Source organism: Mandrillus leucophaeus, unplaced genomic scaffold (assembly GCF_000951045.1).
Source record: "Mandrillus leucophaeus isolate KB7577 unplaced genomic scaffold, Mleu.le_1.0 Scaffold15, whole genome shotgun sequence".
Lineage (NCBI taxonomy): Eukaryota > Metazoa > Chordata > Mammalia > Primates > Cercopithecidae > Mandrillus > Mandrillus leucophaeus.
The window spans coordinates 10569686-10595273 of record NW_012101476.1 but is presented as its reverse complement, the minus strand read 5'-3'; the positions used below and the strand labels follow the sequence as shown (position 1 = coordinate 10595273).

The window sequence follows — 25588 nt, the reverse complement described above, 5'->3', positions numbered from 1 at the left end:
TCAAGCCACTTCAATGCTCTTTCTTTGGCTCCTGATGCCACAGTCTCCTGGTTGTCTCCACCTGTCTGGCAGCTCCTGTTCAATCTCCTTGCCAGTGCCTCTCTGCCTCACCCTCTGCTGTGAACTTTCCTGCCTGTTCCTTTTCATTCATGAACTTTCCCTAGGAGAGCTAATCCTTGTCTGTGAGTTGTTACCATCTATAAAGCAATGATTCCAAACATCTGTATCTCCACCTAGACCACCCCCTGAGCTCCAGACCAAAGCGACCACCTCCCAACTCTGCCTCCACTTGGCTGTCTCATAGGAACTTCACAGCCAGCCCCAAAGAACTGAAGTCAGGCTCTTCTGCTCCACTCACACTGCTTTTTCTCTAGTATTTTCTCTTTCTGTGAAAGGAACGGTCATCTACACAGGTGATATAAAGCCAGAAACTTGGCAGCATGATTAAGTGGCAAGTGTGTGAAGAGCAGAAAGTCAGAGAAGGCCCCGGTAGGCTAAGGGCTCACCTGGTTGCAGGTGGGCTTATACTTGAGCCCTGGCTTGTTGAGGATGAGTTCCAGCAGCTTGCGATTGAAATTAGACACCCCAATGGACTTGGTTAGACCTGCGTCTTTGCACTTCTCCAGGGCCTGGGAAGGAAGGAAATGGATGGTAGACCTTTGCTGTAGTTTGTCCATTTCATTTGTCACTGACTTTTTATAAACTGAAAATCTGACTTATGATATATTACAATTATAATGAATCAAACAGTTTTATCACTTGAATAAATTAATTTTGAATGCGCTTTCTTGTTCCGTATACATATTTGTCTCCTTAATTGTATTACATGCACACTCGGGACACCAAATAAACATAAAGCTGCTTTTCCATTTCCTCTTACCTGTCCCACTTACTTCTATGGTACCTATTTTGCTGTTAGGATGCAATAGTTAACAAACTACACCACAGTCAAGGGCAAAAGAAACTCTCAGCCTTTCCTCTAGTAAAGGGTCTGTTGCTGCCTCTTTCTACAATGATAAAAACAAATGAATGGTATAGGTGCTGCAAGGGCAGGTTCACTGTCCTGCTCCTTCCACCCTCCTGCTGAGTCAGGCCGCAACTGTTCTCCTCTGTGATGTGTTTCTGTCCTGGGATAAAGTGCTGACTCCTTTTGTGCTTCTCTATACTGACTCCTCCTTAGGGCTCATGTCCTCAACCTGATCTCAAGGGTAAAGCTGCTTCCATGTCTATGAGGAGCCATAGAAGTTAAAATTAAACATGGACCATAGGGGTCATCTCATTCCACTCCCTCACTTCACCGATGAGAACACGGAGGCGCAGAGAAGTTCCACGTCTGAGGTCAGAGAACTGCTGGAGCGAAAACCACATCTCTTTTGACCCCTCCTTCTGTGATTCCAACCTCACCACACAGCGCTGCCTGGTGTCTGCAGCAGAACATACCTCCCATGTGTCACGAAGGTCCACAGTGTCAAAAATAATGTTTCCACTGGCATCCCTAGGCAGCAATTCCTCCCCAGACTGGAAAACAGAGAAAACAGAGGATAAAGAAGAAGGTTTTGTATGAAAATTCCCTTTCTGGTGCTTAAGGAGCTTAACCACACCGCTTTCAGGAGGCTGTGGTTATTAATCTGAGCATGCATGTGTGCATGTGTGTGGATGCGTGTGCTTGTGTGTCTGCATGCGCAGATGTGTGTATGCATGTGTGCATGTGTGTGTGCCTGTGTGCATGTGTGTGTATGCGTGAGTGCATGTGTGTGTGCCTGTGTGCATGTGTGTGTATGCATGCGTGCATGTGTGTGTGCCTGTGTGCATATGTGTGTATGCATGAGCACATGTGTGTAGATAAGGATAGGTGTGGATGTGCATGTGCGTGTGTGGAGCGGGTCGGTAAGAGAAGACATGGGAAAAAAGAAAGATGAGAACAATCTGAGAGACGGTAGCAAAACACTTTTTCTCCACAGTTATCTGCAGGCTCCTTCCTCCGTACACCCCCACACTTCACTAAGAATGCTGTCCCTGCAGTTGAAATTTATTTCATTTCCGAAGGACAGGCTGGTGTGGAGGACAGAGCTTACCACAACTATTGATCAGTGTGTTTAGCCTCAGTTTATGCTCACCCAACTCAGATAATGAGGACATCAGATGTGCTTAGTCAATGTCCACTGTGATGAGAGGTTGGATCAGTGAAGCCCAAAGGAGTCCAGTTGTGCCACATGTGCCACCCCGGGTACCTCTCTCTCCTGGGGGCTGAGGGGTACATATGGGAGAAACCCTCACCATAAAGAGGTGGAGATTTCACGTTGTATCTCTGTAGTCTGCAGTAACCTAATAGCTCAGAACCTACACTCAGGAATATAATCATTAAGAAACGCAGGGCAGTGCCCTCACCTTTCTAGCACAGAGGAAGTGAGATCATCGAACCTGCATCTCGCTTAAGGCTGGGGAATGAGCACAGACAGAAAATTTCAATGTCACTCGGCTGTGAAGGAGACTCATGAATGATTTAGCAATTCTATGCAATTCACTCAAACCTACCTCTCTCAGAAAGAACCCAGGAAATCAAGCTGGAATGAGACAATGGAGGTGCTAATAACAGTGATAAAACTGTCTGGGGCATAAGAAGGGAAAAACAAAAGCTGACCTTCATAGCCAATGGATTGTGGATAATGAAGAGATCGACATAGTCCAGTTGAAGTTTCTTCAGTGACCTTTCCAGGGCTGGGCGAACTAATTCTGGCCTAAAGAAAGTTGTCCAAAGCTGCAGTGAACAAAAGAAAAAGTAGCGTATGATTTCACATATGTGGGGACCAAAATTAAACATAACAGTTAGAAATTGACACGTGAGTAACAAAACACTGCGGTCTAAAACTAAAAGAGCTGGGGCTACGTTTGTGTTATTCAGGGTAAATTACATCCTTGATGAGATGCTGAGATTTACTTGAAAGACTGCAATGTAAGAAAACTGTGAATAAAACTTAGATGGAGCAGGAAAATCAACTTTAATGTATCAAGGGTTAATGGCATCATCCTCTGAGAGCAGTCAAGAAATGTTAGGACAGGGGGAATGGATTCTACTGTCCTGTATAATGAATTCCTCAAAACAATTCTGCTGAGAGATGCATCCTAACAACAGGTTGTCATCGGTGTAAGCATGCATAGGATATATCTCCACAAACCAAAGCTTTGTTTACATTGGAAGAAAGGTTTTCCACGCTAGGAAAATGTTATAACATTCAGGAAACTCAATGCCGAGTTGAAAAAGAAAAAAGTATTTCCTAGTCTGGCTCCCTTTTCTGAACAATATCCCAACCTCACTTGATATGTCCTGAGAACAATTACTAAGAATTAATGGAGTGGCCCCAGAGTGCCTTGGGTAATCGTATAACAATGACTTAAGTATTATCAATATCATTTTATATCGGAATAATATCTACTGCTCAGAGACATTGAAGAACTGTGTCCCACCTTTCACACATTTCAGAGCAAAACTACAGCCTCTTCTGTATTTTGATGATGTGCCTTCACAATATTAGATAATAAATACATTGTTCCTATGTTTTGATAATGTGCCTTCACAATATTAGGTAAATACATTGGTCAAACTGAGACCACATTGTTTTTCTAAATAATACATCTGAACTGACGGTGGCCTCTGGCCACTGCACACACAGAACTGTCACCTTGGTAGTATAGAAAATGTCCTCTCTCTTCACAGTGCCATCAGCAATCTTCTCTCGAATGGCCTTTCCGAGCTCCTTCTCGTTTTGGTAGAAGAACGCTGCATCAATGTGACGGAAGCCTACATCAATAGCCACTTTGGTGGCTTCACCAGCCTTGCTCTTGGGGGTCTATAAAACAGGAGTAAGAGGAGTCAATGACCTGCCTGACTCAGAGAAAATCAATAGATTTCCATAGCGGCATTTTCTTTTTCTTTTCCTTTTTTTTTTTTTTTTAATCTTTTACTTTGGGTTCAGGGCACACGGGCAGCTTTGTTATATGGATAAACTGTGTGTCACAGGCGTTTGGTATACAGGTTATTTTGTCAGCTGGGTAATGAGCATAGTACCTGATAAATACTTTTTCTGATTCCCTCCTTCCACCCACCCTCCAACTTCAAATAGGCTCCGGTGTCTGTCATTCCCCTCCCAGTATCCCTGGGTGTTGTTCAGCTCCCACATGTAAGTGAGAACGTGCGATATTTGGTTTTCTGTTTCTGTGTTAGTTTGCTTAGGATAAGGGCCTCAAACTTCATCCATGTTGCTGCAAAGGACATAATCTAGTTCTTTTTTGTGGCTTCACAGTATTCCATGGTGTTTATGTACCACATTTTCTTTATCTGGTCTACCGTGGACGGGCATTTAGGTTGAGCCCATGTCTTTGCTACCCAATAGCATCTTCACTATCTGCTGGCCTCCTGCTCCCCTTTGGATCACGTGGGTTTCCATGATAGACCTGCACACTCCGGGGCCAGCAACTAACCTCCTGTAAGTTTCTACTCCCTAATAAATTAGTGGAATGGGCTTCACCCTGGAGCATGGAAAAATCACATCTCATTCCACAGGAATCAATTGTACAAGAACAACCAACAGGAAAACTTCTGATACTGGGAGAAATTTTCTAAGTCACTCCATAGGAAGGACAGGTCAATTGATACACATACACGCACTACACACATATACAGCTGACCCTTGAACAACACAGGTTTAAACTGCACAGTCCCACTTATACATGATTTTGTTTCAATCAAAAGTACAAAGTGTGCCTGCTTCTCCTGCCTCCCTTCCCGCTCCTTCACCTCTTCTGCCTCTGCCACCCCAGAGATAGAAACCCCAACCCTTCTTCTTCCTCCTCCTCCACAGCCTACACAGTGTGAAGATGACAAGGATGAAGACCTTTGTAACAAGCTACTTCCACTTAATGAATAGCAAATATATCATCTCTTCCTTATGAGTTTCTTAATAAGAGTTTCTTTTCTCTAGCTTACTTTTCTCTAGCTTACTGTATTAGAAGAATACAGTCTATCATACATATAACATGCAAAATATGTTTGTGTTATTAGTAAGGGTTCCAGTCAATAGTTGGCCTGGTTTCACCCAGGACGGAGATGTCACCTCACCAAGCTGGCGTTGCAACGTTTGGACAATAATATGTACATGCTCTGCCTCAAATTTCAAACAGGGGATAGTTTAACGGCTAAATCTGAGATTCTGCCCTAGCAAGCTTCCTAGAACAGCAGGACAAAAGACAGAGAACACACATGCAGGAAAAAAACTTCTCATTCCTGCAGCGACTTAAGGTAAAAACACCAATTAGAGTATTAAGGACGCTTCTTTTTCACTTAGTGCATTTAAAACGTCTGAATATTAAGCATATGCATGTAGTACAATTTATTACGGTAAATGAGGGGGTTATGGGGAATTTTGTTCTATTCTCTATGGCACTTTTCTGTCTTTTCTAAGAGTAATAAACATTATATAAAACATATATAAGACACACATTATGCCTAATGGATGAAATGGATAATTATGCCATTGGAAACCTACTGACTCTTTCTGGCAGCTGTTATCTAGTGATATCTCGTGACAGAGTTCTACCAAGATTGAGCCCATCCATTGGTCTCTCATTTTGGGGGTAATCCCTCCAAAGCAACCCCAAAGCTGCCCTTACATTACTGTGACCAGAGTGTGACACTTCAAGTTCTCTGCCATGAACTGAGTGGGTGGCTGTATGGTGTGAACTGAGTGGATGACTGTATGGTGTGAACTGAGTGGATGACTGTGTGGTGTGTTTGGAGAAACACAATTCAGTCCTTACTGTGATGTTGTACCCCCTAAGTCTTCCCATCGAATTACCTAATGTTTCAAATCACAGTGTCTTCCTACATGACAAAAGGTTTGGATGGTCGAAACTCCCTGGCAAATACTTCCAGCCCCAACAACCTCACAGCAAAGCTGCCAGCAAGCATTCATGCTGGCTTCCGCTTCCCCCGGGCCCTTGGCCCTTCACATTTCTAAGCAAGAGTGGAGCCAAGAGTGTGGCCCTTCACATTTCTAACCAAGAGTGGAGCCAAGAGTGTGGCCCTTCACATTTCTAAGCAAGAATGGAGTTCAACCTCCGAACTCTCAGGGTCAACAGCTTATCATCCTCTTAGTGCAAAAAAATATAAGACCCCTCAACCTCCAGAGGTCCACTTACATGATCAGGAGCATAAGTGCCAAATCCCAGCATCGGCATGAGGTGTCCATCATTCAGCCTCACAGAATGGCTTTGCTTCAGCTCCATCACCACCCACAGCCCAGCTAATCTGACTCTGCCTTTCCTTCCGTATCCTCACTGAGAGCCCAGTAGGAGACAAGGCTGCCGCGTTCTTTATTTCCATCAAATACAAGATGGGCGGGGCGGAGATTACAGCTGCCTATAATTTCAAAATGAAGTTGAAATCAATCCATTGACTTTGTTCTGATTCTTCCGTGTCTCTACAGGCCTGTCTTACAGGAAAATCGTACAGAAATATTTGCATGCTAGAAGAGTTTGAATTTTCTCTTCAGCGTTGTACACACTTGATTTCTAAGTTAAAAAATTAAACATGCTGAAAGAAACTATCAACAGAGTAAATAGACAACCTATGAAATGGGAGATTTTTGCAAACTATGCATCTGACAAAGGTCTAATATCCAGCATCTATAAGGAACTTAAACAAATTTACATGAATGAAACAAACAACCCCAATAAAAAGTGGGCAAAGGACATGAATGGACACTTCTCAAGAGGAGGCAAACATGCAGCTAACAAACATGAAAAATGCTCAACATCACAGATCATTAGAGAAATGCGAATCAAAACCACAATGAGACACCAACTCACACCAGTCAGAATGGCTATTATTAAAAAGTCAAAAAAATGACAGATGCTGGCAAAGTTGTGGAGAGGAGTGAACGCTTATATACGGTTGGTGGGAGTATAGATTAGATCAGCCATTGTGAAAGACAGTGTGGTGATTCCTCAGAGACCTAAAGTCAGAAGTACCATTCAACCTAGCAATCCCATTAGTGGGCATATACCCAAAGGAATAAAAATTTTTATATTATAAAGATGCATGGGTGTGTATGTTCATTGCAGCACTATTCACAATAGCAAGGACATGAAATCAACCCAAATGCCCATCGATGATGGGCTGGATAAACAGGATGTGGTGCATGTACATCATGGAATACTATGCAGCCATGAAAAAGAATTAGAACACACACTTTGCAGGAATATGGATGGAGATAGTAGCTGTTATCCTTAGCAAACTAATGCAGGAACAGAAAACCAAATACTGTATGTTCTCACTTATAAGTGGGAGCTAAATGATGAGAACACATACAGGGGAACAACACACACTGGGGCCTATTAGAAGGTGGAGGGTGGGAGTAGGGAGAAGATCAGGAAAAATAACTAATGGGTACTGGGCTTAATACTTGGGTGATGAACTAATTAGTACAACAAACCCCCATGACACAGGTTTACATATGTAACAAACCTGGACATCCTGAACATGTACCCCTGAACTTAAAATAAAAGTTTTTAAAAAAGCATGCAAATATGTCTTTGATAATTGCACCAGACTTATTTTACAAGGTATAAAACTATCGTCAGGCTAGTGATTCTAAACACTGATTTTCCCAGAGGACCTAAGTTAACTTCCTCACCATTCCTTTCATCATAAATCCCATAACAATACTTCGCTGAAAATTTCTTGAACAAAGCCTGACACCTGGTCCCAAGCACACATGTAACAACATTTCTTAGGAAGACTTACTCCTACTTTCATTATCTTTGTCTTCTGTACCAAGGCCCATTTCATGTTTTGATTCTCATTGTCTTGTTTTCTTGAATCCTTTTGGTGCGAAAAATTTGTCTGAAATCATAGATAAATGTCTGTATTCTTGCCTTTCCTTCAGCCATTGCCTCTTTCTGGAACAACTTTCTCTATCCCACCTAGTTTTCAGCAGTTTAATGACTTCTTACTTATCCAAAATGCACCTCCTCCAACCACACATCCTTTATGACTCCTTCTATGACCTCCCTAGATGAAGCTGATACCCTTCCCTGCATACCCTTTATTATTATAGCTTCTACCATCCAGACCAAGAAACCACATCATTCAAATTACATTCTCAACTAATAAGGAACTTCTGCTAGATAAAACACCTAACTCATGTTTTCTTTAATGCTTCTATTATGTTGTGCTTCTTGCAACCTGTATTTGTGCCATTGGTATTTTATAGCCAATTGTGAAACATACAATTATAATTTATCTTACTTTCAACTCATCCTCTGGCTGGTCAAGGTCAAGACTCTGTCTGATTCCATGAGTCCAATTGGTTGCATTTATCTCAACATTGTGTTTGCTATAAATTTGATGAGAATATCCTTTTATATTCCATTGCTAAAGCTTTTGCACTAAACAGAGATGTTCCGTATCAAGTCACAAGAAAATTCTGTCTTCATTGATGTGAACTGTCTGGAGTCCACAATTCAACAGGCTAAAAAATTTGTCTAACATTCCTCCAATATTTATCTGTATTTTGCCCTAAATGCTTGGCTAATGTAAAAAAACAACTGTTTCTCCCCTACTTCCGATTCAGGAATCTACGAACTTAGTAGTGAAAGAAAATGGGCCAGTTTCATTCTTAGTGAAGCCATAGCAGGACTTCGTGCTCCCTGGCCCTATTCTCATTACACTTGCATTAAACATTATCCTAAAACATTTCTAGATTTGATGTCATGCCTTATGGTATATCGTTTTCAGAATCCATCTTCCCTTTGTAATTGGAAAGATGATTGTCTCTGGTTTCCCAGCACTTTTTTATTTTCTAAGATTTCTAGAAGACTACTAACGAGACAGGATGGAGCTCCTTGTCTCATGAACCGAGGCAGCTCATTGTTCATGAGACAGGAAGTGGGCAGATGGCAAGACGTTCCACTAGATCCCTGCCTCCTGGTACTCATGCCCTTGGGCAAACTTCTCTTCTTGAGTATGGCTGGTACTTGTGTCTTTATTCTAACCAATAGAATACTGTAACTCCAAAAAAAGTACTCTTTCCATCGTTAGGAAAGACAGGATTGCCACTTCAATCACGCTAAGCAACTCAGCAGTCTTCTCAGCTTGCAGGCTTTGATAAAATGAGTGGTTTTGTTGGAGAGGCACACATGGAGAGGAACTGAGGCTGGCCTCTGCCCACAAGCCAGCTAAAAACTGAGGCCTTCAAGAACTGAGCAAGTTTGTTCTCCCCTCAGAGCAAGTCTCAGCTATCAGCACCACCCTTTTAGCTGCACTGAAGGAAATCCTGGCGGATTTTCTTTAGTGGGGACCAACAGATAGGATGATGAGGGGATAAAAATTTCTTCTTTCCCACACCAAGTGAGTTATTTATCAGAGCAATAAAGGATGTTTGAGCCCTTCCATATCAAGTATCATCTTGTTTTAAAACATTTTGCTGGACGGCAAGAAAAGTCGTTATTTACAGCAAAACAACAAAGAGTTGGATAGAGTCCCAAAACTCTGATAGGAGATTTAACCATACAGAACAAGAGTTCAGCAAGCACGCTGCAATTCACGAGGAAAGGGTAACCCAGGGTTACGGGAGAAATGTGAACATGGCATGGTGATAAAACGCCAAACACCTCGCTGTGGTTTGAATGTGTCCATGTGTTGAAAGTATAATCCCCAATGCAGAGTGTAAAGAGATGTGCCCTCTAAGAGGTCACTAGGTCATAACGGCCCTGCTCTCACGAAGCACTGACCTCATTATTGTGAAAATGGGTCCATTATCATGACATTGGGTTACTGTAAAAGTCATTTCGGCCCTCTCTTGTTCTGTCATCCTCTTACCCCTGCTTTCGCGCTCCCTGCCTTCTGCCATGGGATGACACAGCACAGATGTCCTCACCAGATGTGGGTCCTGTGATCTGGGACTTTCAGGCCTCCAAGACTGAGCCAAATAACTTTCTATTTTTTATGAGTCACTCAGTCTCAGCTATTCTGTTACAGCAACAGGAAACAGACTAAGACACACCCATATAATCCTCTCTGAATAAAAGGGAGTCCATTGTCAAGCAACAAAGAGAAATGCAGCCCGACTCACTGGAAAAACACACCTCACCCCTCCTTTACCACCCCACACAAGCAGGGAGCCAAAAAGATCACCTTTCAGAGTTCTCAAAATGCCCTCTGAAAAGTCTGGTTCAGACGATGCCTTCTGACTGAGAGTCTGGTTTGTTAAGGCTGCTGTGACAAAGTACTGTACACTGGGTGGGTTATAAACAAAAGACATAGATATCTCACGGATCTGAAAGCTAAAAGTCCAAGATCAAGGTGCTGGCAGACTCAGGGTCTGGCAGGGGCCTGCGTCCTGCGTCACGGACAGCTGTCCTTTCACTGTCCTCATATGGCGAAATGGGCATGAGATCTCCTGGGGGCTATTTTATCAGAAGCACTGGTGTAGTTTGGATGTTTGTCCCTTCCAAATCCCATGTTGAGGTATGATCTGCATGGTTGGAGGTGGAGTCTAATGGGAGGTTTGGGGTCATGGGGTTGGCCCCTCATGAATACATGAATGCCCTCTCTGGGGAGGGGTCAGGTCTTACTCTATTAGTTCCCAAGAAAGCTGGTTGTTAAACAGAACCTGGCCCCTCCCCTCCTTCCTGCTTCTCCTCTCACCAGGCCATCTCTGCACACACCAGCTCCCCTTCACCTTCCATGCTTCGAAGCAGCCTGAGGCCCTCACCAGAAGCCCAAACCTGAAACTTCCAGTCAGCAGAACTGTGAGCGGAATACACTTTGCTCTAGAAATTACCCAGCTTCAAGTTCTCCTTTATAGCAACAATAAATGGACTAAGAGGGGCTCTAATCCCATTCATGAGGGTTCCACCCTCACGACCCAGTCACATCCACAGGACCCACCACCAAACAGCATTACCTTGGGGGTTAAGGCTTCATATATGGCTTTGATGGACATGGAAAGATTCCATCCATTGCACGGGGCAAAGGGAGGCCATAGCAGCGGGTCATTCTCATAATAGTCAGTGTTCTGGGGCTGCTCACCGCCCCTCACTCCCAGGTCTGCCTCCCCCTCTCCCCCCAGGCCAAGGCCTTCATGCTGCTCTGAGCCACCTCTCCCAGGTCCTGCATCCCAAGCAAAGGTGCAGACTCAGTTGAGATCTCCTGAGGCTCACTCCCTGCCCCTGTAACAAGATGGGCATGTCCTTGTCAAGCTCTTCTCTAGGAAAATGTGAGAGTCACATAGAGACTTGTACCTACCTGTGTAGAGGTTGTCCAGAGCCTCCTGTCACCCCCTCTCTCATCATTGGGTTTTGGCTTCAGTCTCACCTTCTTGGTGATGTCTTTGTCCCTCTGTCGCTCTAATCAAAGTAGCTCCCCAGTCCCCACTGTGTCTCTCCATCTCACTCCTCTGTTTTAGTTTCTTCAGAACAATCGTGACCAGAGCAATTGCCTGAATTATTCACTCATTTTGTGGTGTGTTTTCATATTTATTGACCGACTTCTCCAACGCTAATCACCACACCTAGAAGAGCTCCCTAGTACGTGGTCAGTGCTCAATAAATATTTGTGGAATGAATGAAATTGAGCTCTAAGCATAGGAACAGTGGGGTTTTTAGGTTGTTCTGTGCTCTGTTCTTATTTTCTGCGATCTCCAAACTGTTTCTAAATCCTTATTAAAGGTTGCATCCAACACTGTTTTTTGCAGTGGGAAACTGAGAGGCCCACGTTGCACTCAAACAGAGCAGCAAAGCAATCGTCATCCCTCCCCTTGGGGCTGGGACTAACAGCAGAGCCTTCCTCAGCAGAGTACAGCTGTGCCCATCTGAGTGACAAATGCTCTAGTCACAGAACACAGCAGCACAGCAGGCCGGCAGGGTGGCCACAGGGAGAGTTCACGCTTGGCCGCTTGTGGACAGGTGCAGGGTGGCAGCCCTGAGGAGGTTCAGAGGTGACCAGGGACATCTTGAGGGAACAGCATCAGTCATGAACCAGGATAGAAAAATCCATGCTTCTTATTTGAACAGAAGATGTGTCATCAGACGATGGGAGTATCTACAAAGAAGCCAGTCAGGAAACAAGCAACCCAGAGGCTTTTAAACCCAGGAAGCCGCTACCCTCCTAGGCTAGAGAAGCAGAGGCAGTGCTGGGGGCAGAGCCCGGGCACCCTGGAAGCAGCAGCAACCACGGAGGGCCTGAGGGAGGCAGCCAGGATGACTAGGGGGATGGACGCTGCTGTGTCCCCCACAGAAGGGAGGTGTGGCACTGGGACTCCGGCTTCCCTTTCTGCTCTCAGCAGCGCCTCACAGTGGCCAAGCCCAGCTGGAAGGCAGCAGGCAGAGAAGGCAGTACCCAGAACTAAAGAGGCTGCCCTCCTGGGCTCTACAGCAGAGCAGGAGAGGGAGGAGGAGGGGCACTAAGCAGACAGGAGTGTCAGTCAATCAGGCTGACCCTGGCCCTGCCTCCTCAATGGGATATCAATGAAATGCCGCCTTCTCCGGTAGTTGAGGCTGATGGGGCAGGAATGCTGGGTTATGTAAAGTGTCACAGTGTTCACTGAGGTGGATAACATGAAAACTTATTTGTTCCTGGGAAAAATTCTTAAATCTCATTAAGGCTTCTTAAGCATTCACAAAATTGAAGCCACCTTTCCCAGATGTTAGGATTAACAGGTGGGACTAGACAGCCTACCTGAAATTCAGTTCCAGAAATATTTACTGAGTGTCTTTTACATGCAACTGTTCCTAGTGTTTTTGTTTTTGTTTTTTTTTTAAAGTCAGGCATGTTAAGAATAAGTCCAAGAGTTCCACATTCAATTTTGTGAGGCTATATCTTCACATCTTTCCCTGGGCTGGGACTAAAACAGCCTTCCTTGAAACTAGGACATGGGAGTGATGGTATCAGGGCAATTGCATCATGATGAAAGAATACCTGAGACTGGGTCATTGATAAAGAAAAAGGGTTCAATTGGCCCATGGTCTGCAGGCTGGACATGAAGTATGGTGCTGGCATCTGCTTCTGGGGAGGGCCACAGGTAGCTTACAGTGATAGCAGAAGGTAAGTTGGGAGCCCCCGTTTCACATCACAAGAGTGGGAGCAAGAGAGAGCAAGCGGGGACAATGCCACATACTTTACACAACCAGATCTCCCAGAAACTCACAGCAAGAGCTAACTCATCACAAGCGGATGGCGCTGAACCATTCATGAGGGATCCCATCCATGATCCAATCACCTCCCACCAGGCCCTGCCTCCAGCACTGGGGATTACATTTCTGCATGGGATTTGGAATGCACAAATATCTAAAACATATCAGTAATTATTGCTGAATTGTGAAGCCCCTGGTCCCAGGGGTAAACACCTTCCCAAACTGGCCTAGAAGACAAAGGAAAGATTTCCTATCTCTCTGGAGCATGGATTACACCAGGGATAAACATCAGGTGTTTGAGTGCCAACGGCTCTGCCATTTGTAGGTTGTAACACATGATCAGAAGAACATAACAGATTGAATAGTTTGCTAAGGTTGCAGAGTTTGGCCTGAGCTAGGACTGTGCATTCTTCACCAAGGTCTTCCTCAGAATCCATGCCAAGGGACCTGTGCTTGCTGACGGGGGATAAGCCACAGCTGAAGACACTCCAACTTCAGAGGACACAGCTGCCCTTTAATACTGAAAAGCTCACTGCCTTCAGCACCCCGAGTTTTCTCCCAACCTTGGATGCTCTACATGCGTGAACTGCAGGAAAAGAGGAGACACCCAGCATCCAAGAGAGCAGTCGGGAGTAACGGCCATTAGGAAGAATTGTTGGAGGTTCCTCAAAGAGCTAAAAATAAAACTACCGCTTGATCCAGCAATGCCACTACTGGGTATGTATCCAAAGAAATGAAATCAGCATGTCAGAGAGATATCTGCACTCCACAGTAGCCAAGATATGGGACCAACCTAAGTGTTGATGAACAGATAAATGCATAAAGAAAACATGTTATATATATACATACCATGGAATATTATATTGTTTCTTTTTCAACCAATTTGTTATGGGCATATGGAAATGCAACTGAGTTTTGTATGTTGATTTGGCATGCAGCACCTAATTCTCCAGCTCCCTTCTCCTGTCGCAGAGCCTCAGGTTGGCATACCAAAATAACATATCAGCCCGAGTCCCAGAATGTCCACCTAGAGCAAAGCCCTGGACACTATGAATGACAGATAGAAGTTCATTTTGTTAAGCTGGTGAGATTTGGAAGTTGTTACTTCAGCATAATTTAATCTATCCAAATACTCCAACCTTGACTCAGTTGCCTGCAACCATGTTTGGTTTCAAACACTGTATTAGCTGGAGCTCAGTGCCAGAAACAGAAACTGTTCTATGCCTTTTAAGTAGAAATGAGACAAAGAATTTTGGTTGCTTAGAAAACACTGGTAAGGCCTGGAAATGGAAGCTTAACATGATCTCTAGGAACTGCTCCAAGAACTGTGCGTACCTGACCCCACACAGGAGAGTCTGCACCTGCCCCATCAGGAAGGCTACCTTGGAAATCCTTGCATTCAAGAACATACCTCCATCTACAGCTATGATGGCCAGAATCGGGAAGCCCGAGCCACACAGTGCCCTGGACATAGGAGCCCAGTAACCACTGCACAGTAGGTGGTGCGGTGAGTGTAGCCACCCCACATCCACCTGGGGTCACCTTGGAAGCCAGAGGCTGTGCCTGCCACCTCTTTTGCTTTCACTGCCAGCAGAAAACACCACATGCCCTAGGACTGTGGCTGTTGCTTCTTTCTGCCTTCCAAGTCTTGTGTGAGTGCTTCAAAATTGCAGAACCTTATAAGCATATAGAAGTCGTATTTGCAACGTCTTTCTACACTGTCTTAACCTCTTTGTGCTTGGCCAATTTTGCCAATGTGCCTTTATTTGTTTATTCAGTTTGATATATCCTAATCTCATGATTCCAGAGAATGGAATTCATTTGACTTTCTATAGGTTATGCTGTATTTCATTAATTGCACATTTTTTCACATAAAATGAAATCAGGATGCATCTTAAAGTTGATAGCATGACAGAAGTTAGTTGGCAGAGTTTTTTCTTTCTTAGGTAGTGTATAAAATAATAATGCATCTTATAATTGTCAGCATCTTATATTTGAAGAACCCACATACCCAAGAGGGAATGTAGCTCTGCCAACACCTCAATTTCAGACTTCAGAACTGTGAGAGAATAAGTTTCCATAGTTTTAAGCCACCCAGTTTTGGTCAATGTGTTATAGCAGTTCTAGGAAACTGATATAAGTGTACATGAGGCAGGCAGGAAAGATTATGCCAGAGAGAGATTACTGTGAACGAAGCAACAGGATGTGAAATAACTGGTGTTTTCGAAACACTGAGACAAATTTAGTGTGGCCGGCATGAGGCAACCAAGAGTGGAATGGGTGTGGACAAGGGCTCCATCATGAGGACAGCCTGTGCTTTTCAAGAGATAGCAAGGCAGGCCTGACCCCAGCTGCCTTCACTGGGAGGGAGGGAGGCCTCAGAGGGCAACCCCAAATGTTCCACCAGGTTCAAAGCCAAGCTACAGGGAGGCATCAGCCTGACAAAGAAAGGAAGGGGGGAGTAATCGGGAAGAAGCAGAAGGCTGTTCCTACCAAACGCGACACTCACAGGACAACAGGTTCATCATTGCTGGAAAATCAACCAGGAAGAAAGTCCTCAATGATGGGCAATGGAGCACAGTTGAAGACATACTGGCTGCAGATTCCGGAGATTCCAGGGCTCTTCACTCAAGCTTATCTTTCTTTCTTTTCAATATTTGTGGGAGACATACCTCACCCGAAAGACACATGAATATCACAGGCATTTTAGTCTGCAGATTTAATATTTGTGGATGAAGCCGTCTTTCACAACCTCAACATGTATACTGGACCATGGTTCTGCCAGGTCAGTCCTGCAGCCACAAAAAAGAGGACCAGGAAAGAGGTTACGGGAAGGAGGCATCCCAGGCATGCAAAGGCAAAAGATATTCTTAGACCGTGGGTCCCAGGAGCTGCACAGTGAAGGCGTGACCAGCTGGGTTAATAATCTGCTCTAGAAACTTGTCAGCTTCTTTCTTGAGGTTTATAGGAGAGATCTTTAACATACACACATGCACACGTACACATATGCACACGCATGCATACATATACACCCATATACACATACACATACATACATACACTCAAACACACATATACATACATGCACACACATATACACATATACACATGCATGCATATACACACACATACACTTATACACACTGTGATAGTTAATTTTTTTTTTTTTTTTTTTTTTTTTTTTTTGAGAGAGAGTTTCACTCTTGTTGCCCAGGCTGAAGTGCAATGATGCCATCTCGGCTCACAACAACCTTCGCCTCACAGATTCAAGCAATTTTCCTGCCTCAGCCTCCGGAGTAGCCGGGATTACAGGCATGCGCCACCACGCTCGGCTAATTTTGTATTTTTAGTAGACACAGGGTTTCTCCACGTTGGTCAGGCTGGTCTCAAACTCCCGACCTCAGGTGATCAGCCCACCTCGGCCTCCCAAAGTGCTGGGATTACAGGCATGAGCCACCATGCCCGGCCAATAGTTAATTTTAAATGTCAACTTGATCAGGCTAAAGCATGCCCGGATAGCTGGTAAAACATTATTTCTGGGTATGTCTGTGAGGGTGTTTCCAGAGACATTAGTACTTTAGTTGAATTGACTGAACCAAATTTTGAATCCATAAACTGAGTAGAAAAAAATCACCCTCACCGATTTGGAAGGGCATCATCCAATCCTTCAAGGGCCCACATAGAAAAAAAAAGGCAGAAGAGGGGCAGACTCGCTCTTCTGGGAGCAGGATACCCACCTTCTCCAGCCTTTGGCTGCTGGCACTCCTGGTTCTCCGACCTTCATATGGACCAGGACTCACACTGGCAACTCTCCTCGCCCACAGGCCTGGGTTTGGACCACATTGCACCACCAGCTTTCCTGCTTCTCCCACCCACAGATGGCAATTCGCAGGAATTCTCAGCACCCCTAATCCTGTGAGCCAATCTCTCATAGTAACTCTCTTTCTACACGTGTAACTAGGTCTCCTGTTGGTTCTGTTTCTCTGGCGAACCCTGACTAACACGTGCCCTAGAGTGGCATTCACCTGCCTGCAAATGCCTACTCTCTTCTGTTCCCTGCAGTTCTGCAGCGTTCGTAGGCCACTGCTCAGAGACCACAGGCAGCACCACTGCCCAGGCACAAAACACGTCTGCTCAGTTATGGGAACTCCTTCACAAACTCATCAATCAGATGGTGATCAGTCCTTTCGCTGCACCCTCGATAAGCCAACAATTTATTCCTTCAAAGAGATTAAAGCAAAACAGTGGGTTTATTACTTGTCTGTAAGTATTTCAGCTCTCCTTGCCAAAGAGTGTTTAGAGACTAGCTTTTGTTGTTATTTCCTTTGGACTTTTTTTTTAGTTTTTTTTTTTCTGTTTTATTTATACTTCTTACAAATCAAGAGCTGACTTTCAGCAGATCACAGCAAGGGAGCTGCTCTGCTACATATAAAGCCCTGACCCTGAAGTAGGTTGTCTACAAATGATTTAGGTTCACCATGAATATGCATTGTGTGACGGGCCAGAGTTTCGACTATTGTTAGAGAATTCTTAAACATCTGTGTCACTGTCTCATGTTTATGTACAGATCTGTCTTCTGTCTCTTCACCAGAATCTCCCTGAGAAGAAAGCAAGCCTCTCACCCAAGTTCTCGAGATAGATAATTTCTCTCTTCCTCAATTAGAACTATAACAAATCAGCTCTCTTGGGCTGTTCTTGGGCTGTTTTTGGAAAACAATTTCCTCAGAAAGTCCAAGTAGACTGTCCCTCTATTGTTCTGGCCATTTAATATTTTAAACAAGGTCCCCTTTCTCTGCTAACACAGAGTGATCAAGGCAAGAATAGCTTGGAACGTGTTTAAGTTTGCGGTATCACTCCACATGACTAACAATTGTTTGTTTGTTTTTTTGTTAATGTTGTTGGAGTTTTTCTGAGACAGGGTCTCATTCTGTTGCCCAGGCTGAAGTACATTGGCATGATTATAGCTCACTGCAGCCCCAATCTCCTGGGCTCAAGCAATCCTCCCACCTCAGGCTCCTGACTAACTAGGAATACAGTCATGCACCACCATGCCTGGCTGATTTTTTAAAATTTTTAGTAGAGATGAGGTCTCACAGTGTTGCACAGGCTGGCCTAAATCCTGAGCTCAAGTGATCCTTCCGCCTCAGCCTCCCAAAATGCTGGGATTAGAGGCATGAGCCACTATGCCTGGCCATGAATAATAGTTGTATCTCTTCAGGGTTCACAGTGTCATTAACTTTTGTATTTTGTGGAAATTTAACAAGTCCTGACAGGCATAGCAGTATGCAAGATTGTAAATTATCTGAAACAACCATGAGGTTTTGTAGATTACAGAAAATCTGACGACGTTAACCTATCATGATCTATAAAATATGCTAGCTTTTGATTACCCTGGAAGATATTTTATTTTATTCCTCATTCTATTGCTGTGCCAATGGGTGAAAGTCTCATTCATCCTTTGCTCCTGTTAGTCTGTGTGTGTCTTCTTCCTGCATTTTGGTGACGTTTTCTCTTTACCATTATCTTGATAGACGCCCACCTCCTCATCCTTTTGCCAGTAAGTTAAATACAGTCTTCTTTGCATCCATCCCACATTCAGGGCAATTGCACAAAAGCAGGCAGTGATGGAAGCAAACACAGCAAATATCAAAGCCGTAACTCCTGCTTACCTTATCATTGCTCTGAGTAACAGCGGTGTACTCCTCAGAGAAATCCTACTCATCACTGGAAAGTGTCCTAACAAACCCTATTGGTTCAGAACATTGTGTACCTACCCCTGAGTCATTGAGAACAGGATGCTTTCTTACCAAAGAAACCTATAAAGTTCAATTACACTCTTTCCGGTGCTACCAAATCCATTCATCTGAATTGTAATGGGTCCTGAGTATCACAGACAATTTCACTTAAGTTGAATGCACATTTATAGAACATTTTAAAGTGTACAAACCATTCTCAAAAACATGAACTCATTCATTGAAAGCATGCTCTCTAGAATCCAAATCATAGCTCTCTTCTTTTAAAATCCCTGGTGTTGTCTCTACATGAGATTGCTTTTCTTATGGAAAGTTGTAGAGCAAGACAGCTGGCAAGCCTTGTTGTCTGCTGCATTTGACCTTGCAGAAATCATTATTATTTTACAATATTGTCACAATATGACCACAAATTCATTTCTATACAGAAGACCCTGAATATATGTCATAGAAAAAAATTAATCCATAATTCGGATTGTTCTTATCACTAGGACTATGAAATTCCTCAGGTGGTAATAATTACAGTAGAAATTCAAGATGTTACATTTTATGCATATAATGCCTAATCAGATCCAGTAAAGGCTACATCCTTTTGAGAACATGTTGGACCAACTGAAACTTCAAAACTAAAATCTAGAAACTCAACTAAATTTGTTGTTAGTGTTTCCAAAGCTCATGGGCAACTGTCATATTATATTTGTGTAGTATTTGATGTCTTTAATTCTCCTTTGATTTTTCTGGAAAGTAACAAATTTAGTAACCTAGCAATGACCACCTTCTCTAAACCATCTCTACCATCCAAACAAAATTGGGATATCTTTACTTCCTTGCCAATTCCAGATATTGGCTACACTCTAATAGAATTTACCCTCATTTCCTTCAATCCTCTCATCATTTAAAGGAAATCCTCTAAAATGTCTCTGTTCAAACATCTCATAGATCTTTCAGTTTCCTTGCAGAATCATGTAGGACAGTTTACTGACCTCTGATTTGGTGAAAGCGTTTGTAGTCTTTTGGGTACTCTTGCTCCCATTAGTCATTTTTGGGAGTTGGTCTGGAAATGTCTGCCGTCCCTTCAGAGACAAAGCAATATTGTCTGTGAGTTTAAAAGCCAAACTGTCTCTATAATAAATATGTCACATATTAATCAAGGAGCTGCCCAGTTTTTATTTATTTATTTAGTTTTTAGAGATGGGGTCTCACTGTGTTACCCAGGCTAGACTCAAACTCTTGGGCTTAAATCATCCTTCCACCTCAGCCTCCCACATGGCTGGGACTATAGGAGTATACCACCATGCCTAGCTGCCCTATTTTCTTTTTTTTTTTTTTCTTTGAGATGGAGTCTCGCTCTGTTGCCTAGGCTGGAATGCAGTGGTGCAATCTCAGCTTACTGAAACCTCTGCCTCCCAGGTTCAAGTGATTCTCCTGCCTCAGCCTTCTGAGCAGCTAGGAGCCCTGAGCCCTTGAGGTCAAGACTGCAGTGAGCTGAGATCGTGCTACTGCATTCCAACCTGAAAAACAGAGCAAGACCCTGTCTCACACACACACACAAACACACACATACAAATTAAAAGTATTGTCCAATGTTGATGTCAATTTTCTAGAACTGTAGTGTGCAGAATTCACTTTATTAAACTGATATTTCAACAAACAATGAATGTACATTTGTCCACCAGTCTTATTCTACTCATGATTCTCTAAGGATCACTGATCACGGTTCAGCAACTTCTCCCCAGCTTAGGACATGGAACAACTTCTATTCATTTCAGTCAACATTGACTGGATTTCTAACCTGAACCAAAGGATAAGTACATTTTTTGAACTCGAAGTCTGCTTTACAATCATGTCATCTAGTTTATCTTCTAATTTCCTTTCCCCTGCCCTTTTTAAAACCAAATTACTGTTTTAAAACCAATTATTTTCTTTGACGTATATTCAGGGCCTCCTGTATAGAATTGAATTTGTGGTCATATTGTGACAATATTGTAAAATAATATTGGTTTTGAACCAAATAAATTATATTATTGAATCAAATAAAATAATATTGATGAATATTGTCTTAAAACCAAATATTGATGAAACTATTGAAGATGAAAGGAAAACGGATGGCAGATTAGGCTTTGATGTATCACCATTTACTTTATGTGAAATTTTAAATCTCCATTTTCTCTCAACTGTGCTGGTTTTTATAAAATATGTTAAAGCCATTTTTGGCTTCAAGTATGAAAGCATGAGCTTGTTTAGCTTCCCTAGCAATGTGTGTTTGGCCATTGCTATGTTTTGAATGTTTGTGTCCCTCCAAAATTCATATGTTGAATCCTACCCTCAAGGTGATGGTATTAAGAAGTGGGGCTTTGGAGTTGATGAGGTCATGAGGATGGGGCCCTCATGAATGGGATTAGTGCCCTTAGAAAAGAGGCCCAAAGGAGCTTGTTTGCCCCTTCTGCCATGTGAGGACAGAGCGAGAACCAGGAAACAGACCCTAACCTGACACCAAACCTGCCTTAGCCTTGATCTTGGACTTCCCAGCCTCCAGAATATTGAGAAATAAATTTCTGCTGTTTATAAGTCACCCAGTGCATGGCATTTTTGTTAAAGAAGCATAAACAGACTGAGACAGCCATGATCACTCTAATTTTTTTTAAATCTTTTCCTTCACATTTGCACAATTCAAGAGCAGGTGCTGCCTGGGACACCCTTCCCTTCCTTAGAGAACAGTGAGCTGCTTTTTCTGATTATGGAAGGGCTTATTTACCCGCCGTAGGATTTGCAATCAAGAACATTACCTTCCCCAGGGGCAATTCTAACCCTCCCAGCCACCACACTACTTTTAAATCAAAATAGACCCTCTCTCTTTTCACCTATTGCTCACTTTCCTCTGATTAAAACAAAAAAGTAAAGGAGAACCAGTACAAGCCTACATACATGCACACACAGGCATGCACACATACCACAAGAACACATTCATGCACCCATGCATACACACATGAACACGTACAAGCACACACACACACACATATGCATGCAGACACTTTTAACCTCTTCCTATACTACATCTGTGTTACATTATCTCCACCAGTTTTTTTTTCAACTTTTAATGAAAGCTTGTATATAAGATTACTTTATTCCTGCATCTTCTCAATTGTTTTCTCCTTGTATTTGCCCTTTTCCTTTCCTACTTGGTGAGATTTGGCTTTCCGTGCAAGGATCTTTTTGCGGTCTTTGTCCAGTTTTAGTCTACTGATAACCCCCTTGCTGGGGGGAAAGTCTACACAGACAGTTGTGTCGTTAGCCTTTTCCTGCTGCATTCAATGTAGATGACATGTTTCTCTCTGTAAATCTGGACTACTTTGCCAATTTGCTGACCTTTATGGTGCCCTCACTCAACCTGAACTTCATCATCCTTTCAGATGGGCATGGATCAAATGCTGTACTTCTGTCTCAGCTCTTTGGAAAGAGGGGAGGACATAACAGTTCTGTGAATGTAGGAAGGCGCATTGAAATGCCTTTTGCAGTTACTGCTTCAGTCAGAAGTCACAAAGAGATTGAACTTCATTTTGGCCACTCCCACTTCAGTGATGGCCACAAAGGGCCCCACTGGTTATTAATGTCTTTTTTCAACTCAAACGTTTAAACTACATAGCCTGGCATATTGTAGAAGAGAACTGTGCAGCATTAAATATTAGCATCTCACCCTCACATGCACAGAAATATTCAGATTACAAAAACATACCAATTTATAAAGATTAATATTAACTCACTGTAATTTTTCAAAGACTCAGAATTATTTGATCAATTTCAGGAGAAACTATTATATATTTTTACAATGTTCATGCCAATTGCCTAAGACTAATCAGTTTCTCTTACTTTGTGACTGACTGATTCTATGAATATTCTGCCTCAGTATTTAAAAAAATTCTCCTATAATAATTGGAAAGGTGAACAGAAGTGATTAGATTTGTCTTAGCAGTATCTCTCACTTTGTGAATCTTCATGTGAATCTTTAGTACCTCTTATTTTGTGAATCTTCATGAAAATCGGAAGTATTCCCATTACTTTTAGGAAAAGAACCAAATGCTTAACATGATCCACATAAGATCGCATAATGTATATACCTCTGTATGCTCACTTTGTATTTTATCATCAATATTTGCTGCAACAAAACAAAACCAACTTCCAAGATAAGGTCCAGCATATGTGGACTTCCCAGCAAATTTTAGTTAATGCTGCCCTCTAATGCCTGGCTCTGATATTACATCAGCTCAGGGTTTTGACCAAAAACAGACACAAATGAGGTCATCTAAGGAGACTTTAGCAATCATTTCCAGGTTCCCTTTGACTAGCTCATTCCACCGATGAGCAAACTGAAGCCCAAAAACTCAGGTGTTTCTCGCAAGATCACACAGCGAATGACCGTCAGAAGGAGTTAGAACACAAAATTGCTGTCTTTCCCCAGACAGGCCATGTGAGATGTGACCACAGGGCTCTAGGGTTGGTGCCTCACCCGTTAGGCTTTCTGAAAATTCACAAACTGCAAAGCATGACACTGCCCATAGGAATCTGTTACAGAAAACGAGAAAGGATTCTGACCTAGCTCAATTAAGAAGCAACCAGAATTCATGCAGCCCAGGTCCTTGTAAGAGGCAATTAGAATATTATACCAGAAAAGCTGGAGAGGTAGCAGAGACCAGGTGCTGTGCGGTTTTGTGTACTAAACTCAGGATTTCTAACTTAATCCTGATGATGACCAGCTATTAAAGGCCTCTAAGCAAATTGAAGAAGGTCACTCCGACTCAAGGGTATAGGGCAGGTCTGGAGACAGGAAGACCAGCAAAGCTTTACTTTGGCAGTCCAGGGTACCAACAATGAGGACTGCAGGACCCCTACTTTTCTAGTTTACAGAGTGTATTAGTCCGTTTTCATGCTGCTGATAAAACAAACATACTGGAGACTGGGCAATTTACAAAAGAAAGAGGTTTAATTGGACTTACAGTTTCACCTGGCTGGGGAGGCCTCACAATCATGGCAGAAGGCAGAGAGGAGCAAGCCACATCTGTGAATGGAGGCAGGCAAAGAGAAAGAGCTTGTGCAGGGAGAGTCCCACTTATAAAACCATCAGATCTCATGAGACTTATTCACTATCAGGAGAACAGCACAGGAAAGACCCACCCCCATGATTCAATTACCTCCCACCAGGTCCCTCCCACAGACGTGGGAATTCAAGATGAGATTTGGGTGGGGACACAGCCAAACCATATCACAGAACTAATGGGAAGATGGTATTATCGGGCTACAGGAGAAGGAGAAAGGGTTGTGAGGCCAGAGGAACAATCACTGTATGGACATGCTGACCTTGAAGGTCGTATACACAGATGTGAACCTGACAGCCAATCCTTCAAGATGGACCCCATGCAGCTAACCAGGCACAAATTTTAAATACAGCCAAGTAGGCATTTGTTGACTGGAGGTCACACAAGCACCTGAGTTGCCCAAAACACACACCTCTGTTTAACTTTGGAACTTTCAGAGCTCACTTGAACCAACCAATCAGAGCTTACCTGAATCAACCAGATAGAGCTCACCTAAACCAACAAAGGCAAGCTTTCATCTGAACCAACCAATCAGAGTTCAGCTATATCAACCAATCAGGGCTCAGGTGTGTTGACCAATCAGTTCGAATTTTCATTTGCATAATTGAACCTGATTGGGCAGAAACGTTTGCTATAAAACCTAGCCTCAGCTACTTGGGAAACTGAGGCAGGAGAATCACTTGAACCCAGGAGGTGGAGGTTGCAGTGAGACGAGATCATGCCACTGCACTCTAGCTTGGGTGACAGCAAGACTCCCTCCCTCAAATAAAAAATAAAAATAAAATAAAATTTTAAAAAACACCAAACCCTCCCTTTGTTCTCTGGAACACATCTTTATTTACACCAGAGGCTGCATCTCCCTCGTTTGTCAGCTGTTTGCTGGAATAAAGTCTCTTTCCTCCAATTTCCTTCCCAGAGAACTTTTCGTTACAACCTCAGAAGACAGCCGGATGGAAATACTTAGTAGGTGTTGGAATATCAGGCTGAAGCTCAGGAGCAGGGGCAGATTTCAGTTACAGATTTTGCACCAAGATACATTTAATGTAATTTTGAAAATTGTCATAGTTACTATGTAATGAATTATGTAATAAAATTAAATAAGTTAAATAACTGAATAAATTAATTAAATAAAAATATGTAACAAAAGTATCCAATATAATTATGTAAAGTAATATAAAATATAATTTTAAAATCCTAGTTGTTACACCGAGATAGGTCTGCCTTGGAGGCAGGTGGAGTTGCCCAGGAAGACCGTAGAATGAGAGGCCAGGAAGTCAATTGGAGAACCCACATGTTGGCGTCGGCAGAATCCACACAGGAAATGAAGGAAAGGCAGATCCACTAGAACGATATTGATAGGATCTCACATCACAGTAGAGGGGAGCAGTTATGAGAAAAATATGTTCAACACTTACAAATGCTGGGGGGAAAACGTGTAACTCCACACTGCTAACTGAGGAAACAGCAAGAAGCTGTTGCTTAAAGCCACCAAAGCTCCTGGAACATTACAAGTTGCCCAAAGAAGAAGGGGCCAGTACGAAGAAAGGCAGAAGGAAC

The 25588-nt window shown here is 43.0% G+C and overlaps 1 protein-coding gene and 1 pseudogene across 1 annotated transcript in view; both read right to left on the bottom strand.

The window, feature by feature from the left end:
• LOC105535762 (prostaglandin-E(2) 9-reductase-like) overlaps positions 1-6282 on the bottom strand; it is a 17049-nt gene extending 10767 nt beyond the window's left edge. The window contains exons 1-4 of the mRNA XM_011974953.1: positions 6196-6282; positions 3681-3848; positions 2642-2758; positions 507-629 (exon numbers count right to left, since the gene is read on the bottom strand). Coding sequence (XP_011830343.1) covers positions 507-629; positions 2642-2758; positions 3681-3848; positions 6196-6282 — 495 coding nt within the window. The remainder of the gene's footprint in view (positions 1-506; positions 630-2641; positions 2759-3680; positions 3849-6195) is intronic.
• A 15781-nt stretch (positions 6283-22063) lies between these two features.
• Positions 22064-22497, bottom strand: LOC105535733 (annotated as a pseudogene).
• Between the last annotated feature and the right edge of the window lie 3091 nt (positions 22498-25588).